The sequence below is a fragment of the Galeopterus variegatus genome, unplaced genomic scaffold, assembly GCF_000696425.1.
Source record: "Galeopterus variegatus unplaced genomic scaffold, G_variegatus-3.0.2 Scaffold259, whole genome shotgun sequence".
Taxonomy (NCBI): domain Eukaryota; kingdom Metazoa; phylum Chordata; class Mammalia; order Dermoptera; family Cynocephalidae; genus Galeopterus; species Galeopterus variegatus.
In genome coordinates, this window is record NW_007726370.1 from 319,260 (window position 1) to 330,897 (window position 11,638).

Consider the following 11,638-nt stretch of genomic DNA (forward strand, 5'->3'; position numbering starts at 1 on the left):
GTATTAACTGATCTATAACTTTGTCATCTAAATGCTAGAACTTGGTGTTTTTTAATACTTCCTTTACTATTCCCTATATTGCAGAATGATATATTTGACATGCAAGTTCCTATGATGTGGAGGATTTTTAATCTTTTAACTAAAGCTATACTAGTGTAAGTGCTTAAATTCAAACTGCTAAATCTATACAGTAAAACAGCATTTTTAGGATAGTGATGGCATCATGCTTTCTGTCATATAACTGTAGCATTTACAGCGATCCTTCACTAAATATTCACTTTTCAAAGGCTCACAATCATATGAAATCCACTACAAATCTCATATTTTAACATATTTCATAATAGTACAAATATTGAATCCAACAGTATTATAAAACTGTGTTTTATTCATCCATTTAGAGCTATAAGAATAACTAACAATATTATTTTATTTACAGCCCCGAAAGGAAAAAAAGGATCTTAAAACCCCAGCTAAAGTCAGAAATCTCTACCTCTCCATTCTCTACACCTACACGATCAATACCACCACGGCACAATGCTGCTCAGATAAACGGTAAAACAGAATCTGTGGTTCGAACCAGAAGCAACCGGGTGATTGTGGATCCATTTATCACTGAGCAACCATCTACTTCTTCAGCTGCAAAGACTTTTATTTCAAAAACTAATACATCTACAATGCCAGGGAAAACAAGTAAGACTCATTTACAGTTTCTAAATTGGAATGTGTACGATGATATTTTTTTTTGTTGTTGTTATTTAAACTTTTACTTTGCCAAATGAAATATACTGGGCTTTAGTAATTTCTAGCAGGCACTGTTGTTTTTGCTTTCTCTATTGTTTTTCCTCTTTTTTAAAAAAATTGTTTTTAATAAGAAAGAAAATTGAGGTTTAGGAATGTCAGTGTAGAATAATGCTTAGAAGTGGCAACTCTAATCCAAAGTGCCTGAATTGAAATACCCAGGCTTGCTAGTAGTTTGCCAAGACTTGCCTTCGTAATCTTGAAATGACTGAACAGTTTCTGAAACTGCTGAAACTTCAGAAGTTTCTAATTGGGTGTGCCTTTTTCCTATTAGGAAGTAGATCTCCTAAGGAAGCTTTAAGTATCCCCTAAGTTTTATCCTCCGGGCTAATTCAAGCATTTCAGGTTAGAAGCTATCCCAAACTTCTTGCTTTTTTTAGGTTCAACAACTCTAAGCTTTTAATCTTTTGTGTGTGTATTTTAGTACTAGAGAATTCCGTGAAGCATTCCAAAGCCATGAATACTCTTTCCAGTTCTGGTCAATCCAATTTTAGTCATGGCACTAGGAATAATTCTGCAAAAGAAAACATAGAAAAGGAAAAGCCAGTCAAACGTAAAATGAAGTCACCTGTACTCTCAAAGGCTTCCACTCTTTCAAAGTCATCAGCTGCCATTGAGCAAGGTAAGGTGTTATATCTTTCAGGATACAGTAGATCCTTCTTACAAGTGATGCTTTTATTAGAGTTTGCATTTATATTCACTTTTCAAGCATTTAAAAGTCACACAATCTGTATTGATAAATTTACTGAGGCATCTTTGCAGCTTTGTGTCAAAGGCACACTGTATTGTCATTAAATTTAAAAAGACAAAGCTCTATATAGAAATAAATTAAATAGTTTCTCACTTCATTATTACAAAACCTAAAGAAGTATATCCCGAAAGTTTAAATTAAATTAGATTTAGTTAACCCAATGTAGCATTTGTCACTTCTCAAGAAAAAAAATTTAAGTTGTGGGCCGGCCTGGTGGCGCACTGGAGAGTGCGCTGCTTGGGAGCGCGGTGGTGCTCCCGCCGAGAGTTCGGATCCCATGTGGAGACCGGTTCCCGCTCACTGGCTGAGCGGTGCGGGCGCAACACCAAGGGTTGCAATCCCGTTGCCGGTCCCCGGTACGGGCGTGACACCGAGGGTTGCGATCCCGTTACCGGTCAGTAAAAAAGACAAAAAGGAATTAAAAAAAAAAAAATTTTAAGTTGTTATTAGATCATAAAATACAACACATTAATCTTTACTAAATAATAGTTCATCAGGGTTGTCTACAGTCAGGCCTCTAGTATACAACTTTTTACCCCTTACAGTTATGCTTCCAAGTTCTTTCAACTGCACATTTTGGTTGTAAAACCTTTATGTTTGAAAGACAAAATAACAGTTTACCATATGACATGTTAAAACAGTATGGCTTCTTGACAGCAGAGAGCCCAATAATAAGCATTTTATATCATGACTTCCAAAGTGTGTCTAAGATATTTCCTCTGCATGGTTCTCCCCAGAAACCTCACTCATGATTTAATTTCTCTACTGGCACACCCTCACTTTGGTTAATGGCATTTGGATCTACCCACCTACATAAGCTTAAAATCAGGGAGTCATCCCAACTCTCTTCAGCATCCGAATCTATTCAGTAGTCTTTAGTTCTTGTAGTTTTCTGCCTTCATATTTTTTCAGTCCATTCTCTCTTCTATGGCCTTAATTCAGGCCTGTGTACTTTCTTTCCTGGACTGTTTTCTTAGTTCCTAATGGGTCTTTCTTCCTCAGTTCTCAATTCTTCCTTACCCAGTCCATCATCCACATTGCAGTCAGTGATGTTTCTAATCGTTTTTCTCTAGCGTGCGTGTACGCATGTGTGTGTGCGCGCGCACACACACACACACACACACACGCTAGAGAAAAACGATTAGAAACATCACTGACTGCAATGTGGATGATGGACTGGGTAAGGAAGAATTGAGAACTGAGGAAGAAAGACCCATTAGGAACTAAGAAAACAGTCCAGGAAAGAAAGTACACAGGCCTGAATTAAGGCCATAGAAGAGAGAATGGACTGAAAAAATATGAAGGCAGAAAACTACAAGAACTAAAGACTACTGAATAGATTCGGATGCTGAAGAGAGTTGGGATGACTCCCTGATTTTAAGCAGATTTTATTTTATTTTTGTTTTTCCCTGTTATATAAAACTCCTTGTTACTTGGCTGTTGCCTAACATTCTAGGTTTCCTTACCTTCTTTCTCCTTTTTTTTGTCCCAGCCATCCTAAACCACTTAGAAGTCCCTGAATATCTTTGTCCTTTTCTATCTTCTTTGGAATGTCTTTTTTCCTCCTAGCTTAATGGTCTCATATTACCTTTCAAGTCTCAACTTACAATAAATAGCACCTTCTCCAGGAAGCCTTCTTTTGGGTTCTTTAGACAGAATCAAGCATTTGGCTTCTTTATGTTCCCAGAACAACCCTGTTCATTACCTTTTGTGATACTTATAATGATGGTGGAATTTCTTTTTAATGTTCTCTACCCTCTGAAGAATTAGAGCTCTTTTGTTTAATTACTCATTTTTTAATCACTTATACTTGGTATATAGTGGATTTTTAGTGTTTAAATAAATAAGTAAATGACTTTGCATATGAGTGTTTGGCATTTTTAATATCTGCTTCCTTTCTGATCTGAATTCAGAGTTTGAGGAGTCTTGGCCTTGCTTCTGTCACATATGAATCCTAGAGAAATCAAATGTATATAATGAATTGGTTCTAGCATTATGACAGGGGAGGTCCAGTTTCATAGCCAATTTGATTTATAATTTTTGAGTATTACACATACTCAAGTGTATTAGTATAGTATAGAAATATATTAGCTATTAAATAACTCACTAACAGTGATTTATTATAAATATTGATATCTGAATTAACTATTACAATCGAGCAATACTGTCCAATGGAAATATAATACAAGCCACATATGTAATTCAAAATTTTCTATTCATCATGTCTGATAAAAAACAGGTAAAATTAATTTTAATAGTGTATTTTATTTATCCCATTATTTTGATTATCATTTCAACATGTAATCAATATTATTAAATATATATTGCTTTAGTATTTAAATCAAAATTTAATTAAAAATTCAGCTCCTCAGTTGCATAGCTACTTTTCAAGTGCTCAGTAGCCACTAGCTTAGTAGCTACCTTATTGGACAACACAGCTCCAGATCAGTAGTTTTTAAACTTTTTTTTTTAAAACTGCTGAATTCCTTTTTAAGAAAGCTACATTAGTTCTTAACCTTTTTAGGTTATAAGTTGCTTTTTAAAGTTGATGAAACCTATAGTCCTTTCCCCAGAAAAATGTACATAGACATATCCACAGAAAATTTTGTACCATTTCGAGGGGTTCATGGAGTCCTTGAAGCTGATCTATGGAATTTCTGTAGTGGGTACATGTACTGAATATTTAGAACCCTTATCAGTAGTATTAATGAAAAACAAAAGAGAGATACAGAATCCTTAGGCAGTTTAAGTGTAACTGTTTGGTAGAAAATATTTAACTCCTTTATGCACTCACCCACATTTCTCCTCTTCCCAGTTATGGTACCACTAATCGAAAGAAAATCATTTGTAGTGCGGGGTCAGGAAATCAGGGCTTTGCCTTTTCCTGTTGCTGGTGGCTTTGACCTTTGATGAATCTCTTGACTACCTTTTTCTTGGTATTTAAAAGGTAAAATTCAAATCTGTGGCAAAAATGCCATTATGAAGAAGCATTAAAAGCAGTTTCCATGTCTCTGGATTTTCTTAAAAATATTCTATTACAAATCACCAAGTATAACCAAACAAAATATTTCAGAACTTTGGAGGATAAAATGAATTAAGAATTATTCCAGTCTTGATTTTCTCTTATTCCTCCTCTTGTTGATAAAATGATTAGAGGAAAGTAGGAGAAAATATAATAATATGTTTATTTGTTCAGATTACCAAATTAAAAGGCCATGAATTTTACACTCAGATTATTTTCTATAAGTGAGCTATATGAAGGTAGGAGTACAGAAAAACCCTTTTGTTTAATGAGTTCAACAGTAAAATTCTTTGTTATTGTTAAACCCTGTATAAATAAACGTGGTCATTTTGTGGAGTATAAAACAGTGCTGTCATATATTAGAATGTATAGTAAAGGTATGAAGAATGAGAAATCTGTGCTAATCCCAGCCCTATCACCAATTAACTTAGACTGTTTGTTTGCTCTGAGCTTCACTTGCCTCATGAAGTTATTAATAACTTCATTAAATCTTTGTGAGTTTTAGCTAGAAAATGAATAATATCATTTAACTGTTAGCCTTTTCTTGGTTCTTTTCCTCATTTTAGTAAAAAAATTTGGATTGTGTCATTACACGTAAGTATATCAGTGACCTTATTGATTAGTTTGAGGGTCAAACAAAAAAGCAATTTCGTGTAGTAAGTGTACTCTTGTTCATTTTTAGGAGATTGTAAAAACAACGCTCTTGCACCAGGAACCATTCAAGTAAATGGCCACGGAGGACAGCCACCAAAACTTGTGAAGAGGGGACCTGGAAGGAAACCTAAGGTAGAAGTTAATACCAATAGTGGTGAAGTTACACACAAGAAACGAGGTAGAAAGCCCAAAAAGCTACAATATGCAAAGCCGGAAAATTCAGAGCAAAATAATGTGCATCCCATCAGAGATGAAGTGGTTCCTTCTTCAACATGCAGTTTTCTTTCTGAAACTAATATTGTAAAGGATGATTTGTTACAGAAAAAGAGTCGTGGAGGCAGAAAACCCAAAAGGAAGATGAAGACACAAAAACTAGATTCAGATCTCATAGTTCCTGCAAATGTTAAAGTGCTAAGGAGAAGTAACCGAAAAAAGACTGATGATCCTATAGATGAGGAAGAAGAGTTTGAAGAACTCAGAGGCTCTGAACCCCACATGAGAACTCGAAACCAGGGTCGAAGGACAGCTTTCTATAATGAGGATGACTCTGAAGAGGAGCAAAGGCAGCTGTTGTTTGAAGACACCTCTTTGACTTTTGGAACTTCTAGTAGAGGACGAGTCCGAAAGTTGACTGAAAAAGCAAAAGCTAATTTAATTGGTTGGTAACTTGTACCAAAATATTTTACTTCAAAATATATAAAGCAGGTACAGTTAAGGAATAAGTAGAACTAAGGCTTCTGCTTCCTTGCTGCTATGGTGGATTAGGGAATGTTACGATTTGATTTGCAAAAAAACAAAAACAGACCTTACAAGACACTTCACTTCTTTAAATGAATATATATATATATATATATAAATATATACATATATATTTTAAATGTTTGCTATTTATTGCCCGTAGATAGGTTATGCATTTCCACATTCATTTTATTCACTGTTTCAAACAAAAGAAATCGAGGACCTATTATGAATTCCTGATTTATTTACGGAAAAGACAGTTCTGCTATACTCTTAAGGAGCATAATAATCCTAGTGATAGAACATTTCATGTTAAAATGAATTATTTTTTGACCAAGCAAGGTACATTTTTATTGATACAAAAGTCATGCCCCTAGGAAAACAGATGTTACACACAGTAGCAGTAAATTAAGAAAAGTGTTTCCTCTAAAGATAAATATAAAATTTCCACCATTTGATACTCTTTAAGGTTTAATTTTAATTATAGAATGTTCATCTACAAAGTATCTGGAGGAGGCTTTTGCTTTTTTCCATTTCTGCCAAACTTAAGAGAAAATATACTGATGGAAACATATCCACATTGGAAAACATTTGACTGTCTAATTTTTCAGACCTTGATTCTTATATCAATCACTCAATCTCTGTTTATTGTGCCAAAGACTAAGAATCAGTGCAGAGGGAAGCCTGTTTTTGACTGTCAGGACAGCATACACTTTTCAATATTGGAAAGGCTATATATTCTAAAGAGCAAGTTATTAAAGAGTTATGCTGAGATATATCTTTTTTTGGTACTAATAGTAGAAAATAATGCACTGGTGGGTCCTTTGACAGAGATGTTTTAGAGAAAATGTTTAAGTGGTTAAAGGATTCAAGGAAAATACAGGAAAAAGAGGTATGGGATTTGATGTTTACTTGTTGATCTGGATTAATGTCATTTCTAAACTTTAGACATATCTAATAGGCTAAAATGACTTACAAAGAAACGTGTCTGTGTGTGTATGTGTATATATTGATAAATGGGTAAAATTAAATATATATACAAACACATACTTATATACTATTACCCAGGTATAAATTCTTTTTTCAGGATTTTTTAGATAGCAGTAGAATAAAAATAATTTTAAAATGTCATACTTTATAGTTTAATTTTAAGGGGAAGATTGGTTATTTTCAATTATTAAAGGTTAAAATAGGCCAAATCACTTTTTATGCAATCATGTTTTATACAGTGGTCTCATTGCACATTGTGTTTTTTCTGCACTTTTTACAGTATCCTTATCACGCTGATATGTCAATATACACCCTAAAGAAAAACTCCATTTAATGATTGTGCCTTGTATTCTATTATTTTTTGCATCATTAGTAAAATTAAGTTGTCTATTATAAATGATAACTATATGACTTAGGAGAATGTATTGCTATATGTACTGCTATGGAAAAGGAAAGCAGTTATTTATTTGTTTATGGTACAATTATTTTATACCTTAAAAACCAACATAAATATCATTTCTGTTGTTTGAAATTTATTGTCCATTTTTTTAAAAGTTTAAAGAATGTAGTATTTTCTGAGGACTGGTAATGGTACAAAAATGTAACCAAAATTTTCACATACTACATTTTTAAAAGGTGAGAATGGGGAAAATATGTATTGGCATGATCCTGATGTAGAAAAATAAAGTCTTTAATTGAACCTTTGCAAAATACATTACATAATTATTTCTTTACATATTTCTGATGAGAGTAAATGTTAACTGTCATTTGATGGTCTTGAAGAAAAATGAAAGTGATGCATTTGGGCTTTTTAGATTGTTTGTAACTAAATTTGTACAGAAATCCTCCTGTGAAATTAAGTAAACCATTTTCCAGATCTTGACTGGATTGCTGTGATTTTGCAGTTGAAAAATAACTTCAAAATTTTCAGGTTTTTTGTATATTTATTTTTTTCTAACAAATATATTTAACTATATAATTAAAATTCAGTAAACTCTTCATAATGCAGAAATGGATGGCTTGGTTGTATAGTAAAATGAGTCTTTGAATTATGCCATTATTGAAAATAATAGTGTGTATGTTTGAAATTTAAGTCATTAATGAGTTGCTTTTGAAGGCAATCTATTTGAAATATGTAATTTCCTGATGTTATCTGCATTGTGTTAGAAAAAGTAATAGACTATAAAATCCATTTTTGTAAAAAAAAAAAAAATATATATATATATATATATATATATGTACAGTTTTCAGGTGTGTACAGAAAAAGGAAGAGCGTACACAGTCTTAGAGTGGAATATACCTCTAATGTGGTATGTGAATTCTAATTCTAACTGTTGAGCAAAGAAATGAGTATTTACCATCTTCCTATAACAAGTAAATTATTATTCCTATTCTAAAGACACTGTATATTTATGACCTTATTTGGACATATTAGACACTGGTTTCTTAGTAAAGCAAAATGACTTGGATCAGACTCATTGTAATTGAAATACTTAAAAAGATACTAGTAATACCAGATAACAGATTTTATATTTTTATAATTTAGCTTCTATACATTGCAAATGTTGAATTAAGAAATTTAAGTCATCATATTTTTGTTTTGTTTTACCACTTGGAAAAATATCCTCTTTGAGATAATAATCCCATGTATGTACTGTTTATAAGCCAGAAGGAAATGTGGACAGTTGTCTTAGGTGAGCAATAAAAAATTCTCAAGTTTACTAAAAGTTTCAAAATATAACTTCTTACATGCATGGAAAGTATAAATCAATTTATGAATTTCTAAGTACTCAAATATTCTCTTCCTCCTCCAACATTCTTAAGTCTTAATGGATCTTATAAAATTTATATGTTACAAATGAGCAGTTTAAGCATTTAGTCTAATTACAGTCTCATAACCCTGGGCAATAGATATATAGTTTCTTAAAATTTTATCTTTTGCATCTGCTATTATGGCATTGGATTATTTTCTTCATTTATAAACTAAAGCTTTGTTGGCCTTATTTTTCCATTGTTTATATTGTACAGCTTCACAAATTTGAAAACTGTTTGGTGGCATTATTACAAGACTGTCTTCCTCGTTAAATGTAATTAGAATAATTGTATAGAATATTCGTGAGCTTGATTAGGCTACATCCAAAACATGGGATTGACTCAATTTAGTAGTACTTGGAAATGAATTACGTAAGATACAGTGATCAAAAGCTCCTCATGCAGTGTGTATTGTAACATCTAGAACTGTCCCTTATCTGCAGGGCAGTAAATTAATCAGACTTTAACAGATGCATTCAAATGCCATTTTTATCTTGTGTGATGTTAGTAGCAACATTTACTTGTTTTAAAATATGATTTGTAGGCCGGCCCGTGGCTCCACTCGAGAGAGTGCGGTGCTGATAACGCCAAGGCCGCGGGTTCGGATCCCATATATGGATGGCCAGTTAGCTCACTGGGTGAGCGTGGTGCTGACAACACCAAGTCAAGGGTTAAGATCCCCTTACCGGTCATCTTTTTAAAAAAATATATATATATATGATTTGTAATATAAATTAGTTCCTCCAGTTAACAGTGTTTACTTTTATTCTGACATTCCATTTTATACCTACCTACCTACCTACCTACCTACCTACCTACCTACCTACCTACCTACCTACCTACCTACCTACCTACCTATATACTTCTCTCATATGTCATCTGGAAGCGGTTTTGATTTTCAGTTTTTTATCTAATGAAAACAAAATTTATTCTGACTGTATTTGTTCACCTGAAGTTTATTTTGAGTAGGTTGAAAGGACCAACATACTTGAGTGATTAAAGGGCTATTAATGTTCTCCTTATATACAGGACATACTTGATTTTAAAATCATAAGGGAAGTTCTTTCATCTTCTGTGAATTATGCCCATTTAGGAAGTATTTCTAACATAACAGGTTGAGCAGTGGTTTAGTTGTATTTAGGCAAGAATTTATTTTCCTATTAAAATTGGGAAAATACACCTTTCCTCACTTCCATCCTTACACTACCCCTTCGTTCCCCTAATTTCCAAGTGATCTGAACTAAAATTAATATTACATTCACTAAGAAACTATTTTTGTTCCTAATTATACTGAGAGAAGCATTCCAAATCAAAAGTCATTTTAAACTATGTATACAGTACCCATGAAGAGGTCAAATTAAATCAGAAGACTGTAAGTACGTACCATTTTTGGCGCTCCAGAGATAAACCTTGTACACACTGCAGTAAAACAATGAATAGAAAATATGAGCTATAAATATATATTATTTTTAGTTTTGATAGCTCTGTGTTGAAATATTTAATGCAGATAAAATTATCAGGAAATTAACCTTTTATGGCACAAACCAAATACGTAATAGTGCGTGGCTGAGTTTCTGTGTTAAAGGAACTAAAAATAGATTCTAGATGGTATATAGTACACACACATATAAGGCAGATGCACACACATGATGGTTACTTTTAAGATAGTGTGTATTGATTTATCACAATGATAGACTAAAATGAGACAAAAGTATGAAGTTACATTTTTGGACCATATTAATGCAAGAAGACAGGGGTCTTACTAAAAATCTTTTAGAAAACTCTTTAATACTGTCACAGGATATTTAGAGATGTAGAATGTAGCTCAATTTTTAAAAAGTAACTGACCTAGAGGGTTAAAGTTGAAACTGACACATTTTCAAATTAAAATTTTGCTTATTTTGTACAGAAACACAAATCTGTTGTATGTAATAAGTAACAGAGATTAAAAACAAATTAATTATTTAGCTTTATTGAGGTTTTTGTTTTTTTCCTTCCAGGCCTGGAGTATCATGTTTTATTATAAACAGCAGTCTCACACCAAAATAGCAGTGCCCTTTCTTTTTGTACATATTGATTGGACCTTTCTTTACTGTTAACGTGAACACTTTCTATGTTAGTTTTGATGCATAATTCTTTGAATCCTTTTATACAAACTAGAATGTATGTGTAAGAATTCCTGTCCCTGCAATGTAGTAACTACAGACTTATTTTTAAATAAATAGAAAACTTGTTTTTCTAAGATATTTTGTAGAGCCTCATGATTTCTTTATTGTTTGCCTTTTTTTTTTTTTTTTTCTGGTAACACCTAAAACACTGGGTACATAATTTCAACATGCACTTTACCAAAGTGGTTACATGGCAGGAGCCATTACGTAAATGCTGGTTCATTATAGTTTCCAGTGTCCTGTCTACTTAACCAAATGTTAAAATGACCAGGTAATTAAAGGATTTGGGGTACTTTAATATAATTTAATTCCAATATGACTAAAGGTTAATAAAAACTCATTTGCTTTTTTTGTACATTTTGTGTAAATTACTGTACCGAGTGATAAGTACTTCGATATTCAGATACTTTTGTAAGATATATTTCACATGAATACCTTGCATAAATATTTTCTCAAAAATGTAAAATTTCTGGGGAAAAAGGTAAATGTAAGAATGATGAAAAAAAATATTTTTTAAGCAGTTGTACAAATATTGAGATTCATAAAATTACTGCTGTTTTCCTAGAAATTTGTTTGGAGTGACATACATTTTCACTGTCTTCCTAGGAATCCCAATATATCGTATGAAGAATATTAGATGTGAATACATAGGCTATAATAATTCAAATTAAGCACATACGGGTGATCTGTAGTTTTGTGCTATTA

General features: G+C 32.6%; 1 protein-coding gene across 1 annotated transcript in view; it reads left to right on the plus strand.

Annotated features, from left to right (window-relative positions):
* PHIP (pleckstrin homology domain interacting protein) overlaps positions 1–8,674 on the plus strand; it is a 132,216-nt gene extending 123,542 nt beyond the window's left edge. The window contains exons 37-39 of the mRNA XM_008566644.1: positions 437–690; positions 1,223–1,420; positions 5,254–8,674. Of these exons, the coding sequence (XP_008564866.1) occupies positions 437–690; positions 1,223–1,420; positions 5,254–5,891 (1,090 nt within the window). The 3' untranslated portion in view covers positions 5,892–8,674. The remainder of the gene's footprint in view (positions 1–436; positions 691–1,222; positions 1,421–5,253) is intronic.
* Positions 8,675–11,638: the final 2,964 nt, after the last annotated feature.